Genomic DNA, 24,570 nt, shown 5'->3' with positions numbered 1-24,570 from the left:
ACTCCGACACCACAATTCAATTAATCTAATTATATCCCAAAACCACAGAGCAGTGGATATAAATGAAATAAATCTTACCTTTGAACATAAAATTGATAAATTTGATGAGATCAGTCAGCAAACAGTCATTGATTGCGTTTACATTCAAAAATAATCCTTCTTAGCCTCCTTTTGTGCTGATTATAGATGTTGCATTAGCAATTGATGGTAGATTTGACCTAATGAAGCTTATTACCTATTTAGAAATGATAAACAACTCTAAACTATTGCTACAATATGTTATTAACTAGATTATTGCATAAATGTTAATGAATTAAATCCACAAAACCGACTACTTGATACAATAAAGGAAGATCATCATTTTATTCAGTGGTGGACAACCTGTGTGACGCGGTACTGACAAAAATGATTGAAAATGTCATGAATTGAATGTCATGTGCGGTTTTGCTTAAGTGTGTGCCTCAATATAGGCCACGGAATATAAAAGGTTGACCACCACTGACCTTATTAATTATTATCTGCATATCCATCCAAATGAGCCTATTTACTGCTTATTGTAAGCCATTAACTGACAAACAAAAGGCTTTATCAAAATTATATCAAGTTTCCTGTACACTGAGTTTTGTGGTACTTCAAACTTAATTCACAATCTCTAATCAATAGCCACAAATAATTTTGTGAATGGAACGACAAGACATGGATATTGGATATTGCATGTCTTGTCAATTTATTATCACAATAATAAATTCAAAGCATTATTAAATTACATTTGATTTATGATCCTTATTGATATGTATAAAGGCATAGGCATATATATTCAATAATATTAGTAATGTCTGTTATCTATTTGGTTTAATGGTCAAATCAACACACTACAACATTCCTTTTATTGTTTATATCCATTTAAATGCACATAATTGATTCATTTTAATTTATTGTATTGATAACAATCCACTTTTTTTGTTTGAATTTTGGATATTCATCATAAATTTCAATATTTTGGTATATCATACATAAATAGATACATTTCCTCTCTTTATAATCCAGGCACAGATTATTATTCATAATTTTTTTGGGTTCTTTGTATATTTGGATTAAATATTTTGTTAGCTTCATTGTTTGATATTAATAGAGTATGTTTAGGTAAATTGATTGGCTTTTAATCCTCCATTATTTGATATACAATCGCTTTAATGCTTTGATATCGGGTATGATAAGTTTTAATCGGTTATATCAACAACGTGGCAATATTTCATTCATAGATATTGGGAAAAGTTTGCTATTTTCGGATGCCATAAGGGAATGAAATTGGGTATAAATTAAGACTTGACTCATATACCCGAATTCATAACATGAATCGGCTAATCAATCAAAAATCCAGCTCTAGGCTGACGTGACTCTGATTTGTTGCTGAATTCGATTTAAGGTCAGGTCATCATAACTCTTTCATAGATCTGTCATGATATTGGATTCCGGATCAGGTCGGCATGACTAAGGAATGTGGGTAGATTTGGGGGTTCTATTAACTGACTTGTTCTGTTCGAACTTTCGGTTTTGATAGATTTTCGAGAGAAAAGAACACGAGAAATGCTCAAAAGCTTATGGGGGAAGCTGTCAATAGAGAACGTGCATGAAACTGAGACTGTGACTGTGACTGTGACTGAGACCGTGACTGAGACTGTGACTGTGACTGTGGATGTGACTGTGACTGTGACTGAGACTGTGACTGTGACTGTGACTGAGACTGAGACTGTGACTGAGACTGTGACTCTGACTGTGACTGAGATTGTGACTGTGACTGTGACTGTGACTGTGACTGTGACTGTGACTGTGACTGTGACTGAGACTGTGACTGAGACTGTGACTGAGACTGAGACTGAGACTGAGACTGAGACTGTCACTGAGACTGAGACTGAGACTGTGACTGAGACTGTGATTGTGACTGAGACTATGACTGTGACTGTGACTGAGACTGTGACTGAGACTGTGACTGAGACTGTGACTGAGACTGAGACTGAGACTGAGACTGTGATTGAGACAGTGACTGAGACTTTAAGTGTGACCGAGACTGAGACTGAGGCTGAACCTGAGACTGAAACCAAGACTAGAATCTAGACCGAAACTAGAAGAAAATTATTCAAAGTCTCTCAATATCGATATATTTTGAGGCTCAAGCTTGGAATTCTTAATTTCGGTGTTAATAGCCTTTAGACCCATTCGATTAGCTTTGGGATTAATCATCTTGTCATGAATACAGAGATATTTCCAAATTTGTTTAGAAGATTTTACAATTAATCCTGAATCTTCCATTCCTTAATAAAAAGCTCCTAAACTTCCCTCAATTTTCCTTCCCAAATCATCAAATATTTCACTTAAAAAAGCCAACAACTTATTAGTGTTTTATATAAAAAATTCATATCCAAACATTATACTTTCTCTTTTACCCCCTCCTTCCTTAAGTTCCCTCTTTTCAATTTTGCATCTTCTTTTTAAAAACTACAATCAGTTTCCATTAGCTTCAAAGATTAAATTTAATTTTACTTTGCGAAAAACTTTTTTTTTTCCTCAACTAATGAAAATTTTATGCAGCTACAGGAATTATTAACCGCATAGTGAAAATTATTTCTACCCAAAAAAAGAGATAGAAAAAGTTGTTATTTACTTTCTGTTGTGGCTAAAATGCACAAAATTTTTAAATTCTACATGACACAAGTGAAAGTTTTAATTGCCTTTAAAAAGATTCGTTCAAGTTGAAATTTTCTTTATTAAAAAGAATCTTTTGTTGTTGTAGCTCTGCAGTCTGATTATTTCAAGATGAATTTTTTCTTATTGCGTCTCACAAAGATTCTCATGTAAAGGAAAATTGGTTTTTATTTTCATTCTCTGTGAAAATTTTTTAATTTCCATTCAGTAAAGTTTTAATATTATCAAAGTTTTTTTCGTCTTTTTTATTTCACTTTTTGTGCATGTTCAATTTGTTATGGGTGGGAATGATCGTTTGTCGCACCGTTGGGGGCTAACTTTCTATGCTTAGCTACTTATGTGCTCAGAATTCATGGAAGGAAGGTGTCGATAGAGACAGTATTCTTAGCATTCAAAGTAGGTCCTCTTAAGAGCAGAGTAATCTAAGAGCAGTGCTCACGATCATTCTTATCTAGTATATTTAAGGTGAGCAAGCCCTTGAGACCATTTTCTTTGTCTGATAGAGTATTGCACTTAGAATTGGGAATTTGCAAGCGGTAGTCAGCGAATGAGCTAGTTTTGGACAGACATCTGAAAGAGGTCATGGATCACAATTGATCTGTACGGCCAGTGCAATAAGTAAGTAATATTAACTTACGAAATTAATTAAAGAACAAATGGGTTCATTGCTGAATTTTGAGTTCTTCTTAAACTGACTCTACTAACACACTTAACACACTTCCAATACCATGATGTCTCTATCGACAGTTTCCTGCCAGCAGTTCTTCGGTCTATCACGAGCTCTCTTACCATCCACAAAGTCTGATTCAAAGACCTTACTTAATGGAGTTTCTACAGATCTTCTAATAAAATGACCAGCTCATCGGAAACAGTTTTCTTTGAATAGGTCTTTATGTAAGGTCAGGGATCAAAATTAAAGTCTGGTGGTCTGTGAAGTTGATTGATGACTTGGAATGACTCATTAAGTTAATTTCAGCAATATTATACACATACATTTTCACATTAAGCTTCTTCAATGTTCACCACTTTTCGAATTTTCATCACAAATGACCTTTAATGAGACAATATTCTGTTATCAAGTTTCAAGGCTGCTGGGCATATTTCACCGCAGTCCTTCCAAGAAAACAATTCATTTTGGTTTCAAAAGGATTCGACAAAAATTTTGGAAAGGATCAATATTGCTATTGAAGGTCAATTTTTGATTTTTTGCCATTTTATTAAGCATCTTTAAATATAGTCTCGACATACCAGAAAGTCATGGGATGTGAAAAAAATTGGGATTTTCCTTAAGGCAATGAGACTTTGATTTCTGGTATGAGGACACTGTTTTCTGAGTTTTTTGTGTATTGTGGCTTTTAGCATAGCTACTCGAATATTAGAGCTTTATGTCCAAGTGATTACTATTTATTCGTCATTGCTATGTTATTTGAGGTTCCAAAAGTCTCGATTTGGCTAGAAAGAGAACCGAGACCAAGACTATAAGGATATATTCCAAAGTGTCAATCTTGAGACCGAGATCATGTCAAACTCCCAAATTCTCTGACTCTCGACACCGACAACTTCCTTGAAAATCCCAATTACCCATCAATCCAACGGTTCGACTAACTCCAAACTCCCATTCACATCCTTCAGACAATCCCACAAAAATCTTCCCCTTTTTGTCTAAAAAACGTGGTCAAAGTTTTACATTTCCGACTTCTTAACTTTACTTTACTTGCAAACAGCATGTGACAAATTTCGTACCGTGTCTTATTTCTGCTGCTGTTGTTTTATTATTGTTATTATTTAACAAGCATGGATGAAAAGTATAAGAAGCAAATGCTGATCAAAAATTCACATCACACAGATTATTACTTTTACTTTTTTTTGTGGATGGATGTAACTTGTTGTTGCACATTGATATATTTTTTGGTAGATGATTGAAATGGAGAGGATACCATAAACTTTTTATGCCATAAGAAAAAGTTACATCCAAAATTGTTAAATCAGTTTTACAGGCATGAGGTGATAAATTGATGGAAATTAAAGTTGACTATATGTGTAGGATATAGGAGGTGTGGGGGGGATAATTAAGCAGCAGCTCTATCCGAAAGGGGAATTAAAGTTTTGATAAATGACCAGACACGAAAGGATGATAATTTATTGAATGGAAGGTTGGATTCGACCTTAAGGTGAAATTCAGCATTTAACAGATTTTTTTTGGTTTGTTAAAGTTTTGAGGATAATTGATGAAGTTTTGTGGATAGAATGTGCAGACTGAATTTGTTGTTTACAGTTTAAGTCAGGAGTGAGCAACCTTTCATACTTCAAGGCACATCTTGGCGATAAGTCTCGAAAATGTCATTTCCAAGTATTTTTGGCTTTAAACTAATGTACCGCAGCACACAGGTTGTCCACCACTGATTTAAGCATTGCACCTGTATTTACCGAGAATTCTCAAGCATCATTACGTAAATGAACTTTTCCTGTGAACTTCTCAATCAAAAACTGGAAAATGAATGAAGCTCTCAGAAAGTTTTAAGCACTAAACTTTTCGCTTGAAGCTTCAAATGAATTGACTTTTTTGTCAACAGTTATTGCGTTCCTCATGAATGATGGACATTACAAATTAGGATTTGTTGGACCTTCCTGGAATTGAATGGATGCTCTTTTGAAAATCATGCGATGAAGTGTCAATGAGGGAATGGGGTATTGGTACCCTCACATGACCATACCCTCACCCCCAATCCCTTCCATCCCTAATCACCAATAAATCCGTCAATAATATTAAAAATCCCGTGGAAATGCTTAACAGCATAATTGTGTCAACATTTGCCTTAATTTATGATGTGCAAATTTTCAAGTGCTGATAATAAGAATGTCATTAATGGCGTCTCGTCTGTGCTTCATACAAGAGCGATGAGACTTCATTATCATTATAAATGGTGCGTAGAATATTTGTGCTTAACATTTTGAAAGTGGAATGTCCTTTAAATATGCATGATGGTTAATAAATTTTAAGTCGTGACTGGATGGAATTTAATGGATAGAGTTTATTAAGTTTTGGATAATGAGTTTGTAATGGATGGGATTTATAAAGTTTTTTTTGGATATGACTTGGAAGTTGCTGAAGCATTAATTTCTATGGAAAATTCAATTGGATTTACTGCGAATTATAATGCAAGCTGTTCCATGAATGAGTTGTTTACAATTTCAACACAACAATGTTACTTCCGGCAACCTTCAAATTAGGAAATTCGGAAGAAATGTATTCCCGAGTGGAACAGGCTGCGAATTGTCTATCGAATGTGAGATTATTATACTCCTAACTTAGACTAATATTCCAATGTTAACGCTTCAACTTCAACTTCCATCCTCACAACTTTAAACCGTCTAGTCTCATCAAACCATTATATCCATCAGAAAAACTGTAATTTAGCATTTTCTCTCCAGTATTTGGAACAGCCATTAACAAAAATAACGCAATTAAGACGAAACTTTACCCAAAAAAAAAAAGTCGAGAGAAAAACTTCCAACATTAAATTCAACCGAAGCTAATCTGAATAATCCATGACAAACCTCATTTTTCTAGCTTACTCATCTACAGCACTTTTTTTGTGTGTCTAATCTTTAACAACTGTATCAAAATAGATAATTAAATATTTCAACACAAACACAAATATCCATTAAGGAATTCTTAAAGCTTAAGCTTAAAGGGGCGTATTCCGGTGGGCGGAAGGATGGAGTTGTTCCCCAAATTCTCCTCACATGGGAAATTTGCAAATTCTTCAAATTTTCGAATTTCGAAAGTTTTGAATTTCGAAAAATTCGAATATCGAAAATTTCGAATACCAAAAATTTCAATAAGTTTGAATTTAAAAAAGTTCGATTTTCGAAAGTTCAAATTTCTTAAGTTTGAATTTCGAAAGTTCGAATATCGAAAATTTCGAACTTCGAATTTCGAAAAATTACAGAACCTTAGGGGGTTCCAAGCTTATCAAAACAATCATATCCAACACGTGCTAAGCACTTCTTCATTGTTGTTACTTATGTATATCATAATTGAACTAGCATAATTAAGTAGAACATATCAGAAACTTTGTAAGCATTTCCATATTATAATTTTTACTATAAGAATACGTTCGTGTTTGTTGTGGAATAATTGAATGAGTAGGCTATTGATTTCAGTGTATGCTTCTTATAATTAATTCATTAATGAGCTTCAAGATGATAAAATATGATTATGTGGGGAAGAACTTTCATCTAAATATGTATGAAAAAATATTAAGTTTCAATGTTTAAATTAATAATATTAGACAATAGCTGACACTGATGTGAATGTGATGGTGGAATTTAGTTTTTGTGAGTATATTGAGGCTGTAATTTGACTTGAGTACGAATTTCTATGAAATTAGTAAGCTCAGGCAGCACGATGCTTCAAATTTCGTTATTTAACGGAATAATTAGCCACAAACAGCTTTTACAGTGACACCATGACACACTCACGTCTTGTCGTGAACACAGTGACTTAACGACAGTCTAATGACTACGTTGTGCTGCTTCCGATAATATCCTGGTAGTATATAAGTTTCCAATCACATACCCGAATAACACAAATCGCATAATCGATCAAAAATTCGGTTTCAAGTCTTTGAAACTCTGACTTGATGCCAAATTAGGTTTTAATCCGACACCATGCCAGAATCATGAGAGATTGATGCCATTCCAGAGTCACACTAGCTTCGTGTCATTCCAGAGTCATACCGATTTGGTGCATTTCCTGAGTGACACCAACCTGGTGCCATTTCAGAGTCACTGCTGTCTTGTGTCATTTTAAAGGCATGATGCCAATCCAGATTAAAGCCAGACTGTTGCCGGATATCGGACAGATTAACCAATTTGTGTTATTCGGAATAAGAATTGAAGGACAAACTTCATTTCAAGTTATAACCAATCATACAAAGGTATAGACCAATTTTAATCAACTTTGGCTCCTTCCAGCTACCTCTCTTGATGTAAAACACTCAAAATTTAAGAAGCTACTCAAAAATCTGTCTATTCATCATTTCCATGAGATGATATAAAATTAAGCAATAAAAAATTAATTTCCTCAGATATTATACAATTGTGCTGCATCAGCATGTACGCAATTTTATGCTTTTGATTCCGGTCTATTTGATTTGCTAAATTAAATTCAGGTGAAACTTATTATTTCTTCTTTCCTTTCCATTCCAAGACAACCATGACAAATTGAATTGAAAATATGGACATACATGTGAATGTCAAGTTCAATTTGCGGTAAAGTGACTCCTACGTCATACTTACATTGCCCTTAAGCATTATTAATTTGACATTCATTGGATCTTGATGAAAAATTATCATATTTTTGGGTAAGAAATGGGACTATAAATGACTCCCCAAGGGGCAACAAAGTTGATCCTCATAACACTTTTTCCCATGACACAATGACCTTTCAAGATAATACATCAAATTTATGGGTTTCAGTCATTATTGTTAATACTCAAGGCAATTAAAACTTGTAAACCGGATCTTTTGGATTAGACCTTGAATGGGAGATTGAAAGGATGTAAATTTTAATATGTTCAGGCACAATCCGTAATGGAAGTGGGCTAGAAAGTTACATGATGATGAGTTGGCTGTTCCTTATTGTTATAAGCTATTTACTATTAAGTTGCTAAGTCGACATTCTTCAAGCTCTGTTCTCAACATTGTGTAAAATACAAGACACTCTAATTAGGTATTTAAGTAGCACAGGGTAGTCGGTAGAGCATAGTAAGGCTTCTTAAAGTCTTGATCTTGACAAATTCTCGAGACCGAAATCCTGGTTGAAATCAAGACTACCCGAGAGGTTGGGAAGTTAGTCTTAATTGTCGGGAGTTCAGGAAGTCGTTCTTGATTCCCGGTAAGTCAAGAAAACAATCTTCGTTCGCAGGAAGACTCAGTCTCGGTCACGGCATAGAGTGACTTAATGTCACAATTACGTCGTTGTATTAACAGCATACAATTTCACGTTTATAACAAGTCATAAGGTTCACTAGTCATAGCCATCTTTACCAGGAGCTAAATTGCTGTTTTGTCAAGCTTCTCAGTTACTCCTGATTGCTAAGTAGATGAAATATGTGACTAAAAAGTCTCAAAAACTATATCCCTAACACACATCATTCAACCCTTCTAGACAACATTAATCCTCATTAAAATAATCCGTTAGACACAAAAATCTGTTGCACGCCATGTGTGTGTGTCTAAAGAAGAAGTCTTATCAGAATCCAATAGGAAACTTTTTCTTATTTCCCGCTATTAAGAAGTTCCATAAAGTTCATTCAATACTCAAGAGATGGCGCTCGACAGTAAAAGTTTTAATGATAAAATGAGCAACAGGAGAGGCATATTGAGCATTAAATGAAAAATGTTTATTATGATAAATGTGGATAGTTTGGAAGTGGATTTAGTAGTTGGGGAAGTGGAGATGAAGGTAGTGAGGATGATTAAGGCATAAAGTATGGAAGTCATGTGGTAAAAATTGTAAAATTAGTAAGCATTGAAGATGCCATAGAAGTTAATTCCATCAATAATCAGCCAACCCATCTCGCTTGAGTGTTGCTCACTTGCTCGGTGTTTTTTTTCTTCTCTTCATCCAATTCATTGTGGTGCAGTGGTTCTGTCTTCATGGAAAAAAAAACTTTTTTTTTTTGAATTCCAAATTCTCAATAAAAATCGATAATAATCTCACATTAATTACATTATATCTAATCATAAGTGATTAATCTATTTGAATTTCATCGAATTCAGTGTTTATATAGCGATAATTGAGTCATAGATGTAGTGTATTCATATAAAAAACATGAAAGTGTTCAGGCCCAAGTGAGAGAGAAAAAAATTTTTACAAAGGAATAAAAAAAAAGTCATTCTGCCCACAAAATTGCCGAGAAGAAGTGCACAATTACTTAATTTAACTGATTTATAGTTCATTTGTGTGACATTTGCATCTCCATTCGCTCATAGGAGCACTTATTGATGGAGATATAAACAACATTTAGTGCCATTTGGATGATTCAGAAATTGAGAGACATACAGTGAGAATCCCAGTAAGATTTTGTGCATTTTTTTTATATTATAAGAAAAAAAAAGAGAATAAAAGAATGAAAATGTATTCGGAAACGATTGGTTCCAATAATATGTGATTCATCTCCGAAACAGCATCTTGACTAAGAAGCTAGAAACTTCCGTAAATACATAAATATTTTATAAGACAATTAACAGTGAACTAGTTACAAGATATAATATAAAGACACAAAGATGGAACCATTGTTCATTGGAATATTAATCACATTAACTGTATGTGCATCACATCCATTGGAAACGACAAAGTCACCGCTAGATATTGGCAATAATGCCATATTAAGTAATAGTAAAACAAATGATGATGTAGTTCCACTTACTCCAATTCATAAATCAACGACGGAGGAAATTCGTCTTAATATAACGTTGAAGAGCGATGAGAATGATAAGGAAGTTGTGGATATTGATATGGGTATGTACACATAAAGGTTCTCGACACAAACAAAAATTTTACAGTGCTAATCCTCTCCTTACTCGATTATTTATGAGAAACTGTGCAAACAAGAAATTCAATTTTTTTTATTCTCTATTTGCTGAGTGTTTTCAGCATGCAGCACAAAAAAAGTGTCTTTGTGTTAAGTTGTGTAGGAAATGCCACAAATGGCAATGAAGGAAGAAAAAGGTTCATACAAATGGGAATTTATATTATCTTGAATGGAATCGACTATGTCCTGCTTATTTTTAAATACTACAGTAAGGGACAAGTCACATTAATATGCAAATGTCACTCATTAAGGATTAAAAAAAGTCGACATAGACTAGATATAGACTAAAGGCCCCTGGAACCACTCAAATGTATATAGTACATGAGAGAATTTCTTTGCTTCCTTTTTTTTAATGTTCGGCATGTTTTTCTCTATCGAGTAACGATAACGCACGTTTCTGCGCAAAAACGGTTCTATGTGTACACAAAACATAGAGAAAAAAAAAGAATCCTCTCATATCCATCCCATCCCCCCATACCCTCACAATACAAAAAACTAATAATGAGATGATGAGAAAAATTTCTTTAATAAATTTTTACAATTTTTTATTTACTTTCTTGTTATTAAATTGCTTGAAATTTGAGTTACGGGAGCTAGTATGGATGTGGTAGGAATGTGATTGCTTGTGGTCATTGAAAGCGCATTTGTTCATCTTAATTGAGAGTTTTGGCAATTGTTTTTGCGAATGTCAAGCCATTACATTGTCCAGGCTGACGTTATTGCTTATATTTGAGTGACGCCTTGTCAAAGGCAAAAGCTATGAGGTCATTGCAAGGAACAGTCATAGCAATCTGACAACTCTGATTTAGGCCAGGGACTATTAACGAATTACGAAACTTTCAGAAGGGGTCAACAGCGAAATATGGCAACCTATGGAGGAAGTCCCATGCAGAAGCCATATTTTGGCGAGGTTTCCTATAGGTCAGGTCTAGATTAGGCCTTATTAAGGCTCTTGGAATATCTTGAGTACAACCAAATCCTTGTCATATCGACGATTACTCTTTATGTTGATTGAAGAATCAGCTTCTAATGGGAATTGAACCTACGTCCTCCCAAATGAGACAGTTTTAGATTTTCGGTCAGTTGCCTAACCACTCGGCTGCAGTGGCCTCCTTCCAGTACTGGCAGAGTTGCCTATACATGGCTTGATATCAATGATTCATTCGTACTCCGACACCTATGTTTGTACATCCCTATCAAGTAATTTACCAGCAATCAGACAAATGTGCAAGAAGTCAGGCAATCAATCATCCTTTCAGACAATTAGAGGAACACCCAATCGGACAAACAGCCAGCCAGACAATATCCAGAATATTTCATCCAATTCCTTTTTTTAATTAACTGCATCAAAAAGACACAAAATGTTAGTCACGAGAGTAAATTAGCATCAATTTTCATGAATGGACATGAGTCAGTCTCTCAATTCATTCTATGGCTACTTAATTTTCGTTGTTTGCTCATTACCTATTATCAAATTACTCACAATCTTTTTTGTATTTCTTCTCTTCTCGTGTGGCTGTTGACTAACTCACACTTTCTGTTATTGTTTGTGGCTTGTTTTTCATGCATCGGTGAAGATTGATTGTTTCAAACGGTGGAATATGTATGTGAAACAGAACTGAGTGAATAAAGCGAAAATGAAAGGCATAAGAAGAAGGAGAAGGTGTCGTCATTTAGTTCTGTGGGTGGGGATTCATTTGTACTGAGTACATTTAATGAAAAACTCTTTTTTGTCACCTTTTTAATGACATAAAAAGGCTCGTGAGTGTGTTGAAAAGTGCATAAAGTGAGAATTGAAACTGAGGTGCTAAATGCACATCCGAGAGGAGTATAGAATTTCATAAAAAAAGCTTCTAGGCGACAAATTTTGCGGTTGTTGAGTTTAGCATTGGCTTTAAGAGTATTATGACTTGACTAGGTCATTGAACTTTTGTTGGATTCTATGAAGTTTGACATTTAGAGGCAGTTAAAAGGTTGTGTTGGGTTAATTATTGTGTTTTTTGTACTTCCTATGTCCTATATTTGTGGAATTTAAATTCAGAAGTAATTATTGTTAATTGGTCCAGATAATCCAGTGTTGCTCAACCTGTTATTCTTCGAGGCATACCTTGGTGGTATGGATTGGCCAAAATGGCACACATCATAAGGTTTATGGCATTTTCAAGCTTTTTTAGCAGCTTGCAAGAGTACCGCGGCACTCAGGTTGCCAACCATTGAAATAACGAGCTATTCGATTGACACAAATCAAGAAGACTACGCCACGGATCCTTCAAGACAGCTCTAGAATTTTGTTATTAGCTCCAAATGGATATTGTATCCGTATGACATTCCTGAAGCTGCCAAGTAGAGGCATCCAAGACGAAACCTTCTTCATTTGAGTCATTCGGGACATTAACAAAGAAACATCATTTATGAATGAACCCTTAAAAATTCTAAAATCTACATTTAAATCGACATCAGAACTACAATTCCAAGCTCCTTATCAACATTTTCAAGATAAAATTCATCATAGAACTATTTTATAACATTTAAAAGTCTCAAATCTCATGGAAATGAAACACAAGCTTCCATTCTCTTCCAATTCCATTCACGAGAGAAATAAAGAAGACTTTGAACTAATTTCTCATACAATAAAAATGCAAAATTAATTAACTTAGCGTGAGCATGTAAAGTGAAATTAAAATCTTGAATATTTTATTTAATTTTTTTTTTCTTTTAAAAGAACTCAATCTGTAGAGTTTTGGGATTATATGCTATATACTTAAGAGGTAGTCAAACAGCTTATTGAAAATTATTTTTATATTAAAATGAGAACAAAATTGAGATAATTTGTATTCAGCAGTTCTGTAAAAACTTTTGATGCTTCTTTGGAAAGAAAATTAATGAATTTTACAAAGTAAAGTGGATATTTTATGGCTTCGGATGATTTAAGCATGTAGATTTGTGTGATTTACACGAGCGGCACAATGAAGGGAATTCCGAAAATGGGTCAAAATCAGGCATTGCGGTGTTTTCAAGGTTTGTTTTCAAAGTCGACTCTAGTTGACTCAAGTCGACTCTAGTTGACTCAAGTCGACTATACTTGACTCAAGTTGACTCTAATTGACTCAAGTCGACTCTAGTTGACTCAAGTCGACTAAGGTTGACTTAAGTCTACTCTAGTTGACTCAAGTCGACTCTAGTTGACTCAAGTCGACTAAGGTTGACTTAAGTCGACTATACTTGACTCAAGTCGACTATACTTGACTCAAGTCGACTCTAATTGACTCAAGTCAACTCTAGTTGACTCAAATCGACTCTAGTTGACTCAATTCCACATTATTTCTATTAAAAATCCAAATTTGAGCAATTTTGCAAAATAATCTGTTGCCAATTTTCCTCATCAAACTCAATTCTGTCATTATTTCAAATAGCACCAACCAATCAAAATCTAAATTCGGTCCACTCTTACACAATACAAAGCCATTACGTCCCATAGAACCAAATCCATTACCCAAACACAAGAAACTTACTTCTTATACTCAAATCAAATTTTAATGAAACCACAGCAACAAGAAATTGAGTAGTTTTGTATTGTGATAACCGTAGCAATTGCATAATACAGCATAAAAATCAAGATAAATATTTTATTCTAAAAAAAAACTTATACTTTAGAAATGAAACTGAATAATGACCATTTAAATTGTCGGACAAGCCTTTTATGTACACAACTGGGTGTATTATACTCTGGAGAAAAGTCTTAACTAGCTGGAAGCATTAACAAAATTCAAGTAAAATATAATAAAATTCTGAATGTGAATTTTTGTAAATTTTATATTCAGTTGTAATCCTTGACTATATACATGTTAAGCCTTACAAATGTGGATATTAATATTCTCACTCACATTTGCATTCATCCCGAAAAATTGTTGGTGATAACTTGCTAGATATACTGTTGTGTTTTTGAGATAATTTGCTATATTTTGTATCTAGTTAAGAGATGGGAATGAGTTGGAATAGGAAATTAATGTTCATACATCATGTCTCTTTTGTTCGTATGTCATTATTTCTTAGACAGAGCTGATTGGGAAGAAAAAGTTGGCTGGGACTAGAAAAAAAATTGATTTTTGCTTCTGTCAATCTTTGATTCTGGACATTTGAATTTGGGCTGATAAGTGATGTAGACAGGGTTACTTGATACCCTGACTGATGTCAGTTAAGGAAGGCTAATGAGATTTGATTGAGCATATGCAGCGAAAGACTGATCATAATGATCCAGATTCGATCGCAAGAAGACTACAAACAAGCGACATAAAGTATGAAAAGTCTTTAAAGATGTTCAACAGCCTCTGAAATCGGTCTGCGGATTGGAGACTTGCCTTTTCCAGATTCCCTACCAGACAATGAGTATACTCATCAGACTAACGGAACTCATGAGTATCCTCAGTCAATTCAATTGGGTATGCTTAATTTTGTTAATATATTCAAGAGCAAAGTCGTTGTCTGTTTGGGTATACTATCTACATATGGTAATTTCCAGATGATCTGACTGCTTAGCTATTTCTACGAACTTCATATCTCATATTTTTGTCAAAATATGTGTCAAAAATTGCTCATCTCCTGTCATCTAATTCATCATATGTTCCAAATTATGATTTTATTCGTGAATATTCTATACTAGGGTACAGTCTCGTTGAACATGACGGGTAGACATTTATGAGTCCCGGAAAGTTGGGATTCTATTGGGATTATAGTATAAATGGGTTCATCCACGACTGCAGGACAGTAGACAACAAATGTAGGTCTACAGTCTTAGACGAAATTTTAGGTACAGCCAATAACTTCAAGCCTAGCTTTAGTCCTTAAACAAGTCGAGTTACAAGGAGCTTAAGCCAAAATGACAGCATTATGACAGACAGGATGACAACTACTCAAAATTATATTCATAATTTAATCAAAACAGAACAGAAATTACTCAAAAAAATTATCACAAAACTATCTCAAAAATGTTCAGCACATCCAATCATCATTATAACATTCAAAAAATACAAAATTAAATTCAAACCCGAAACACACACAATAATTAATAATCCAATAACATACACAATGCCTATGTCAACAATGCATAGCGTACACCATTTATAGCTTTTTTTTAAGCCTTACTATAAAACGTAAAGAGACAAGCCGAACGGAAACTTTTATGTGATTCTCCATTAAACAATGGCAATTAGTCGAACAAAACAAAAAAATAGCCGATAACGTCTAGACAAATATTATTTCAAAAAAATAGTAACAATGTGTGCATGACCTAGTTTTGAGTATGCGATATTGGAGCATATAAAGTATCCTATAAGATTCAAAGCAGCATTTATGGATGTAGAATTGATTTAGAATAGTGGTGGGCAACCTTTTATGTTGTATGGTACCTTGGGGTATGCCTCGATCGAAACCTAACATGGCATATGGTTATGGATGTAGAATGGATTTAGAACAGTGCTGGGCAACCTTTTATGAGGTATGGCACCTTAGTGGTATGCCTTGATGTTAGTTTTCACACGGTATATGGTTCACGGCGTTTCCAAAAAATTTTGGCGACACACTAGTGTGCCGCGGCACACAGGTTACCCATCCCCCCTTGCTCTAGAAAAATCATTCATCATGTATCAAATAATCCAAAAAATTCTATTTTCGGGCATCTTGATTTCATTATTGAAAGAAGCTGATTTATGGTCATTAAAAGAAACACTCGACTCCAAAGCTATAATAACAAATTTCAGCATGAAGCAGATGTTGCCAAAAAATAAAAATACGCACCCAATTCTGCCATTCCTCCAATTCAAGTTCAAACTCATTGAACGTGCCTGTACTAGCTGATGTGCTAGTCATTTAATTAAGAATCATCTTATTGACACAATATGTCAATTAATTAAAGGAAGGGCATCGATATATTTTTGCAATTAAGGCATGAGATGTTATGCAAGACTATCAATGTCTCGAGCAGGCAGCAGCACAAAAAATTAAAAACTAGTTCAGTTTTCTCTTTGGCTATGCAAACTTCACAGCTGTGCAAGAATTAATCATTCTGCGCTTGCTGCTATTGTTTCTCTTTATGCTCTACAAATTTATATGTGCAGCAACGAGAAGGAATTTTTCTATGTCAATTTTGTTATCTAACAAGACTTGAAACATATATTTATGGATTTTACACCAGGGTGTTGCTTGGCTGGATGTGTTGATGTGTGTTTTGTGAGGAATGAGGATGAGTGGCTTTTGAGGATGATGACAATGATAGTTTTGGGATGTGAAGTGAAAGTATTAGATGCTAAATGTTTTGGGATATTGTGGAATGCTTTGCGAGTATTTTGGATCGGAACCTTACTGATTGTAAGGTTCTAAAGAAGAAAGTACGCTTCTTCAGACATGGTCTCAAGTGGGAATCGAACTCACGTCTTACGATTACTAGTCGCATGCTCCTACCACTGAGCTACCATAGGTTGTTGGGAAGTGTTGCACAAAGCATACTTAACCCTTCTTCCTCTATCCATAGCTCAATAAACAGCTCTTATCACTGACAGCATCAAGATTTTGCATCTTGCAGTACTCATCACTGCACAAATCCAACATTCTTCGCAATAATGTTCCAGATTAAGCAAAAATAAACTCAAAATTGGAAACAGCACAACCACAATTACAAATACATTTTGAAACTAAATGCAATAGTTATGCATGCTGCACTAGAAAATCGAAAGTCGAGATCAACAATCTTTGTTTTTTGTACATTAAAGCTTCATAGAATCAGTGGTGCTAATACAGAAAAGTTAGTTAGACACAGATACAGAATTGAGCTCAGTCTTGGGAAATGTAAATGATGTTTCATTCTTAATATCATTCTAGGGATTCTAGATGAACAGTCGAGCTTGATGTTCAGATTTAGTTCAGACAATTTCACTTCTGAAATCAGCTCCGATATTAGAAACCAGAGCTAGATACCGACTTGAACCGACTTTTCCATTCAAAGTCCGAATCCCCATTAGAAACCATAAATCCAGCTCAAAACATCTCTCATCTCCCCATATTCCACGATATAAATATTCATTCACAATAGCTAGCTGCGATTAAAGAAAATAGAAAAAAATATTCTCTATGGGAATTAACGCAATCTCTTTCCGATAATCATAAATTGTAGAGAAAAAAAATGAGCTAACAGCAAAAAAATTTTCTTAAGCTATGAGTACATCCACATGTTTTATATTAAATCCCATTATTTCCCATTCCAGAAATAGCACAAAATATATTTTTCTCATTTTCAAGTGATCTGCTTTTGAGTTAAAAAAAATTGAAAGAACTTTGAAAATTATTTAGCAATTTTGTACAGTTTCTAGACATCATGTGTGATTGAAAAATTAAGTCTGAGATGTCTATGGGGGTCGTTCACTTGTTAGGTAACGTGGGATGGACTTTTGGCCCTCAATATCCTTAGGAGCTAAATGTCAATGACAAATTGAATTGCTTGAGGTGTTTCATGTCTCAGAACCAATCTTCCCATCCGCCCAAAGAGCGTTACATCATAAGTGAACAACCCCCAGGGGAATAGTCAGAAATATTTGGATTTTTGTACGAAAAAACCTAGAAAATTGAAGATTTTTTTCAAAATGGAGGGGACGGGGTTTGATCCCCAAACCACTCACACCTACCCAACTTTGAATGTCCCCTAAACTATTCACAACAATACTAAGCTTTTGACTACGACGATGACTAACTATAATACACATTGTGAGGAGATTCATTCTACACATTTGCGAATTGAAGGCGCCTTATTTCCGCAGAATTTTTCATTTCTCTTTTCTCTTGTTTGATTAATAAATGATTATCAATGACTTGCAAACGTGCTGAAATGATCGTAATTCGTTAGGTCTAGTTAGATCAATGCTGTTAATTTAATTTTATAAGAAAAAAATTTGTTTACGTATTTTTTGCATATATTTTTGAGATTTGGGGGGTGTTAAGGATTGACGTCATGTTTTGGATCCAACTCTTCTTAGGGTGGACTGCCATTGCTCCTTACAAACGCCCCTTAAAGATCATTTATTACATGACGCTCTAAATGAGAGGGGGGGGAGGTGTTCCTAGGAGATGGGGTCCTAAAAATTCATTTTTTTACGTCACATTAATCCTGACCGTCCCCATGTTATTAGCACGACGATCTTGAAATCTTGTTTAAATGTCCATGGACATATTCAATTTAATTTAATTAACAGAACTAATGGATTAGTTTACGTGCAAAAAATGAGCATTTTTAATGAATAGAAAAGTTAGTAAAAAATCCCCAAAAATATAATTTCGTAACTGCGCATATGTTAAATATGACTATCACGTGCTTACTTTTACATTCATGCATATGTTTTGAAAATTACCCAATGTTTATACTACTCAAAAATAATTCTACTTAGTTGCTCTTTTTCTCATGATTTTTTTTGTGTATTATGAAGTTCAGACTTGACGACGTATAGGAATTAGACAGTGATTCATATTGGCGAATTTGTGGAATGTTCTTGATAAGGATTGAGTTTGGATGTACTGAGAGTCGTCAATATTTTGTAGATTTCATAAAGCTTAATCAGCACCACCCAATACCCAATTTAATGCCTGTCATCCTTTCCAAAACCCCACAAAACTTTAAATTCAAAAATATTTTGAAATTTCCATTTTTATGCGACTCATCACTTCATTCATCATCCATATGACAGCTTTAGTAACCAAATTAATTCCATATGATGTATTAATTTACGGCTTTTTTTGCCATACATACAGAGCTAATTAACGCTTTATGCGGATCTGCGTATTAATATGGATGAAAATAATTTGTTGATAATTAACAACAGTATGACTCAAAAGAATGTAATACAGAGGCATTTGTGGGGAATATTTGCATACTGGGAATGAATCAAGTGGGGTTAAGGGTGTATGCAGGGGGAATTTGGGATCAAAATTCACTATTTTTGGAATAGATCATCAATTTGCTTGGGAATTTAGTAAAAAATAATCATGAAATGTCCCTAAATTGTTGCTAATTCCTCTCTTACTCCTTCCTCTCGGTTCCCCTTCCTCCGTCCTAGCTCCCCTCTCTTAGTCAGAAGCATATCAGTCAGAGATCTATCGATTTATGATCAGCAATGTAACTTTAAAGGATTTGGGGTCACCCTCCATATTTTTATCAAATTCTTCGTTTTTGTAGGGTTTTAACGAGGCCCATCTACCCCCTTCCCCTCCATACTATCAGATAATGCCCCTGGATAGAGAAATTCCAATTCTTAATTAGGTTTTTGTAGCTTTATCCTCAATAAATTTAGAAAATTAAGAAAATTTCTTCATTAAAGGAGATTTGACCCAAAAAAACCCTATCTTCACCCCAGTGCATCAACATCATCCAAGATACACAATCCCAAACCTATAAAATGCAAAAATCCATCCACAATACTTTTGAGTACGTGAAATTCCATCCGAATCGTGTCTTATCATTGAAAAAAACTTTTTTTCAAGTTTATGATTAAAAATCGAAAGCAGTAAAATCTAGAAGTGCTTAAAATAAATGAACTGAACAGCTTATCAGTTCAGCTTTACTCTCCGACAACAAAAGCAACAAAAAAAATGTCAAGCGTAAAAAAGTGCCGAGTTGAATTTTAAAAATAAACAAAATATTGCAATTGTAATTCGACCTTGGAATTTTAATTATCTCCCTCATATTGTGACTAGCTTTTTAAGCTTCACGACGTCTCATTTTGGGCATATATATATGAGATTGCACATCAACTAGCACAGAAACAATTTTGTTTAAATGCCAATTTTATTCATTCATGCTGTAAAATGTTTATTATTATTGTTCATCTTCTTATTTTCATTTACAGTACCAACCCAGCCTAGAAACGTGACTGTTCATGAAGTAACACCATCATCAATCAGAATCTCATGGCTCGAACCAGAGAAACCAAATGGTCCGAATCTCATTTATCGAATCTATTATACATTCTTAAATCAAACATTACTCGCAATGCCAAAAAATGATCCCGAAAATGTTGCGAAGAGTGAATCGGGCATTCATTATTATACATTGAAAAGACTTAGTAAGTATAGACATATGGATGACCTTGGCCTTCTTTTCGTTTGGCTGCTTCTTCATTTTAGTGGTTGATCGTTAATGATGTCCAATGAGATTTGACGTTTTTAAGTCATTTCTTCATATCTGGGCCGATTTATTCAGTAATGGCACGATAATACATACCGCGTCGTGTCGTATTGCACAAAATCGTGTCGTACTGCACAACGTCGTGTCGTACTGCACAACATCGTGTCGTACTGCACCGTGTCGTGTCGTACTGCACAACATCGTGTCGTATTGCACAGTGTCGTGTCGTACTGCACCGTGTTGTGTCGTACTGCACCGTGTTGTGTCGTACTGTACCATGCCATGTCGTACTGTACCATGCCATGTCGTACTGTACCATGCCATGTCGTACTGGTCCATGCCATGTTGTACTGTACCGTGCCGAGTCTTTAGAATAATCGCCCCCCTGCTGAATCTTGGACGTCATTTACGATACCTCCTATCCTCATTACTTCATACGTAACTTAACACCTTCTTTTACTTCTTCTTATGACTCATAGGACCATATACCGAATATAAAATTGTAGTTGTTGCAATTACACCACGTTATGATGGTAATGCATCGACACCAATATTCCAACGTACTGATGTTGCGGCACCGGCTGCACCGATTCTCACAAATCTCGCATGCCAAAAGGATGGAACAATTTACGTAAAATGGAAACGACCAATGCTTTATTATAACACCATCGATTTTTACATCATTAGCTTTAAGGCATCTGCATGGGACTTTTATCGGCAATTCCAGATTAATTCATCAGCCGAACATATTGAAATTGAGGTATGTGGAAGGAATGTCACACATTTTTGGATATGAAATTTTAATGTGATTTTTTCTTGTTCTTGATTGACAGCTTAAAATACCAAATCTGACGATGAATGAAATGTACGAGGTAAAATTGCAGGCAGCATCGTTGAGCATTTTTAGTCCAAATAAGCTTCAAATAAGTGAAGCGACATCACCGAAGCAAGTAAGTATATTGTGGACATATATGACTGATATGACTTCAATTTGAATGTTTGAGATGGTTTTGTGGTTCCTCCAACTCCCCTCCTACCAGTCTTTAACTACGTAGTTACTGTACTCCCTACATACCATACCACAGCACATTAACATCTCAATCCCCAAACCACAGTGAGAAAATCATACAATTTCATGGTGCCAAAAAAATGTCAAGATCATAAGCCACTACCACAACTGTGACTGTCATTTTAATATCATCTTAATTTTATTCTCAAAAGGCTTGAACTTCCATTGTCTTTAAAATCTTAAAGTTAAATGACTGTTCATTCAAAATTATAATTTTTTTTTCGCACGCATTCCACAAATAACTCTACAATTTGAGTCAGATTACTCAAGATAGAGGATGACACTTGCCATTCATAAAATTACTGAACCGCGGAATAATAAAATCGTTAAATCTAAATGATGTCTAATTCATACAAAGTTGCAAAAAATACTTTTTACGGTGATAATTGGGATTTTATTGGGTTTTTGGGGCTTGAATGGTGCCAAAATTGAGTCAAAAAATCAAAAAAGGTTGGACAGCTTGCTCGATCTATAAATGTCTAAATCAGTGCTGTTCAAACTTATTTGTGGTATGACACACCTTCGTCCACGATCGATACCTCACACGACATGCGGTTCATGACATTTCCTGAAAATTCGGAAGCACACTAATGTACCGCGTCACACAGTTTAGACAACACTGGTCTAAATGATCTAAATTGAGGCTTATATTTGATCAAAACATTACTTGACATTTGGTAGCCATGCAGTCTTTTGAGAGTTTATGAGGATTCTGTCTTTTCAGAGAAATTAGATCTTATTAAGAATAGCCGACATTAAGATTATGTCGCAATAATTCTCCCGAGCTGCACAATGTAGATACTATGTCGCTGCATTGGCAGGGAGACGTAAGAAGCTCGGATCTAAGAGTGACCTAACCAAAGGGTGCCCTAACCTAAAAGTGTCCATTTATATGCCAAAAATTGAAATTCACTGCTTGTTTCTGTTCAGACATGTTCCTATCTTGACTAGAAAATGACTCTTTACAAGAAACCTAAGTTCAATCCCCATAGAATCTCCCCAAATTCCCCCAGAACTATCCTATTCATCAATTATAACTCCCATCAATCTAATCTTTAATTAAGCATAAATCTCCAATAAAAAGTCACTAATCCTCTTAATTCATTCCATTTTAGATCGCACTACAACCAAATTGCGAGCACATTGAAGCATCACAACGTAAAGGTTTCGTACATAATTATGATTTTACAATAATAGCAACAATTGTGTTAAGTTGCTTTGGATTTATGATGGTCGTATTGGTTTTCGTCTTATGGCGGTGAGTATTGATGAATCAATTATTGCGGTTTCCCGAGCTTATTGTAGTGTAACAATTGAGAAATACGAGAATTACAATTCTGTGTGATTCTGAATAAATAACAACAACAACATCGTTGATAACACAAAAGTATATATAAAGTCAGTCGACAGTTGTACAATTATTATGAGGTTGATAAACTTCAGTATCACTCGAGCAATCATCTTGTTAACATCACACAGTGACTGACTTGAGGAATCATTAAAAGTGCGAGAACACACCGGAGTAAACAGAACAGAAGTGAATAAAGGAAGTTGTAATTGAAAATATGTAAAAGAATATGCAAAGACAAAGTAAGTTGCTGACCGGCAGCATGTGATCATTTTTCATTGATTAAAAATTTCCTCTGGATGTGACCTTGCGAAAATTTGCTTCTTCTGCGTCTCTCTCACTTACTATTCTATTTCTGTAAGGCAGTGGTGGACAACCTGTGTGCCGCGGCACATCAGCCTTGATCGAAATCACACTCATCTTGCAGTTCATTTCCAAACATTTTTGCCGACACACTTGGTGCCGCAGCACACAGATTGTCCACCTTACTGCTCTAAGCTATTCACAATCGGAACGAAATTTCAATTTTTTTTTTGTGTTTCTCCTTTGATCATGAGATTCTTTGTCTTGAACGCTTTGAATTGAAGATGTAAATTAATTTACAAGCTTGACTTAATTGATTCAAACCTTAGAGATTCAATTATTTTCTCTTAAATGCTTTTGTTATTCCAATTAAAACATCAAAAAAAAAAAAAAAAGTTTTAGAAATCTTGTGTCTAGAAATTAATTTTTCGGATGGGTTATTGAGAATTATGAAGGCTGTAAAGGGGTTCCATAGCTTAATAATTCAATTTAGATGATTTTTGAGTTGGGTTTTTAGACTTTTTTTGCTTTTTTCCTCGTGCTAATTGTGAATTATTTTTAGATTTTAATTGAAATTAATTTTTGTAAAGTTGTGAGGATTTATGAAGCTTTATGATTAAATGGGGTGATCATAAGTTAAGTTTGTATAGATCTGTGTTGTCCAAATTGTGTTCACTAGTGTGTCATGAACCCCACCCGGAGTTTATTTTTGGTCGTGACTTACCACGAGAACAGTTTACCGCGACACGCAGGTTATGCACCACTGTCTTAAAATACAAAAATCTGATCTTAAGACTGTGGTTTTGGCCACAGGAAATCGTGACATTGCTTTAGCGAGATTCTGACCCCAGAATAGTATGATGTTGTTTCTTTAGGGCAACATGATTCTGGCTCCAGAATAGCAGGATTCTGAATCCAGATCAGATTCGATGAAATCCGGGTTTAGGTTAGAGTCAATGTGTCCTGGGAGTGGATTTTCGACCAGTTTAATGCCATGTGCCTTCCTGGAGTGTGTCATGATACAAAGAATGTCAATCACTCTCTTGGAACAGAGAATCCGGAAAGAACACGATAGAGAAATTGTGGAAAATTCGGGGTAAGGACAGTGTGACTCTGGTTAGGGGACATATCCAGTGAAGTCCACCCAGAGCGGCTCTAAATCAACCTGTACCAGAGTTGTTCACCTCGTATACCCCATGTGCATTCCCAGAAAACTCTTACAATGAACTTGAATCAGAGTTTAAATTCAGAAAAATTCTTAATAAATTCGTAATTTAAATTTCAAAATAATTTTTAAAACAAATAATTCATAAAAAAACAACAAAAAAATTTAAAATCTAATTAGTACATATATCGTTATAATGAATGTATAATACATGAA

General features: G+C 34.8%; 2 protein-coding genes across 4 annotated transcripts in view; one reads left to right on the top strand and one right to left on the bottom strand.

Moving 5' to 3' along the window:
• LOC139088517 (putative receptor-type tyrosine-protein phosphatase mosPTP-1) overlaps positions 1-24,570 on the top strand; it is a 140,235-nt gene that overhangs the window by 104,516 nt on the left and 11,149 nt on the right. For 2 of the 3 annotated variants that reach the window (XM_070637774.1, XM_070637773.1), the window contains exons 7-10: positions 20,192-20,407; positions 20,949-21,229; positions 21,303-21,419; positions 22,654-22,796. In XM_070637774.1, the coding sequence (XP_070493875.1) occupies positions 20,192-20,407; positions 20,949-21,229; positions 21,303-21,419; positions 22,654-22,796 (757 nt within the window). Of the gene's footprint in view, positions 1-9,375; positions 10,235-20,191; positions 20,408-20,948; positions 21,230-21,302; positions 21,420-22,653; positions 22,797-24,570 lie in introns of those variants that run through there. The other variant, XM_070637776.1, reaches the window with a different exon arrangement.
• The window catches only part of LOC139088499 (uncharacterized), a 31,332-nt gene extending 6,762 nt beyond the window's left edge, over positions 1-24,570 (bottom strand). The window contains exon 1 of the mRNA XM_070637750.1: positions 79-24,570. The gene's annotated coding sequence lies outside the window, so the exon portion shown is untranslated. The remainder of the gene's footprint in view (positions 1-78) is intronic.

The sequence above is a fragment of the Chironomus tepperi genome, unplaced genomic scaffold, assembly GCF_022539635.2.
Source record: "Chironomus tepperi strain 1889 unplaced genomic scaffold, CSIRO-AGI_Ctep_v1 contig_163, whole genome shotgun sequence".
Lineage (NCBI taxonomy): Eukaryota > Metazoa > Arthropoda > Insecta > Diptera > Chironomidae > Chironomus > Chironomus tepperi.
The sequence above is the reverse complement of the archived record's forward strand: the minus strand, read 5'-3'. Positions and strand labels throughout refer to the sequence as shown.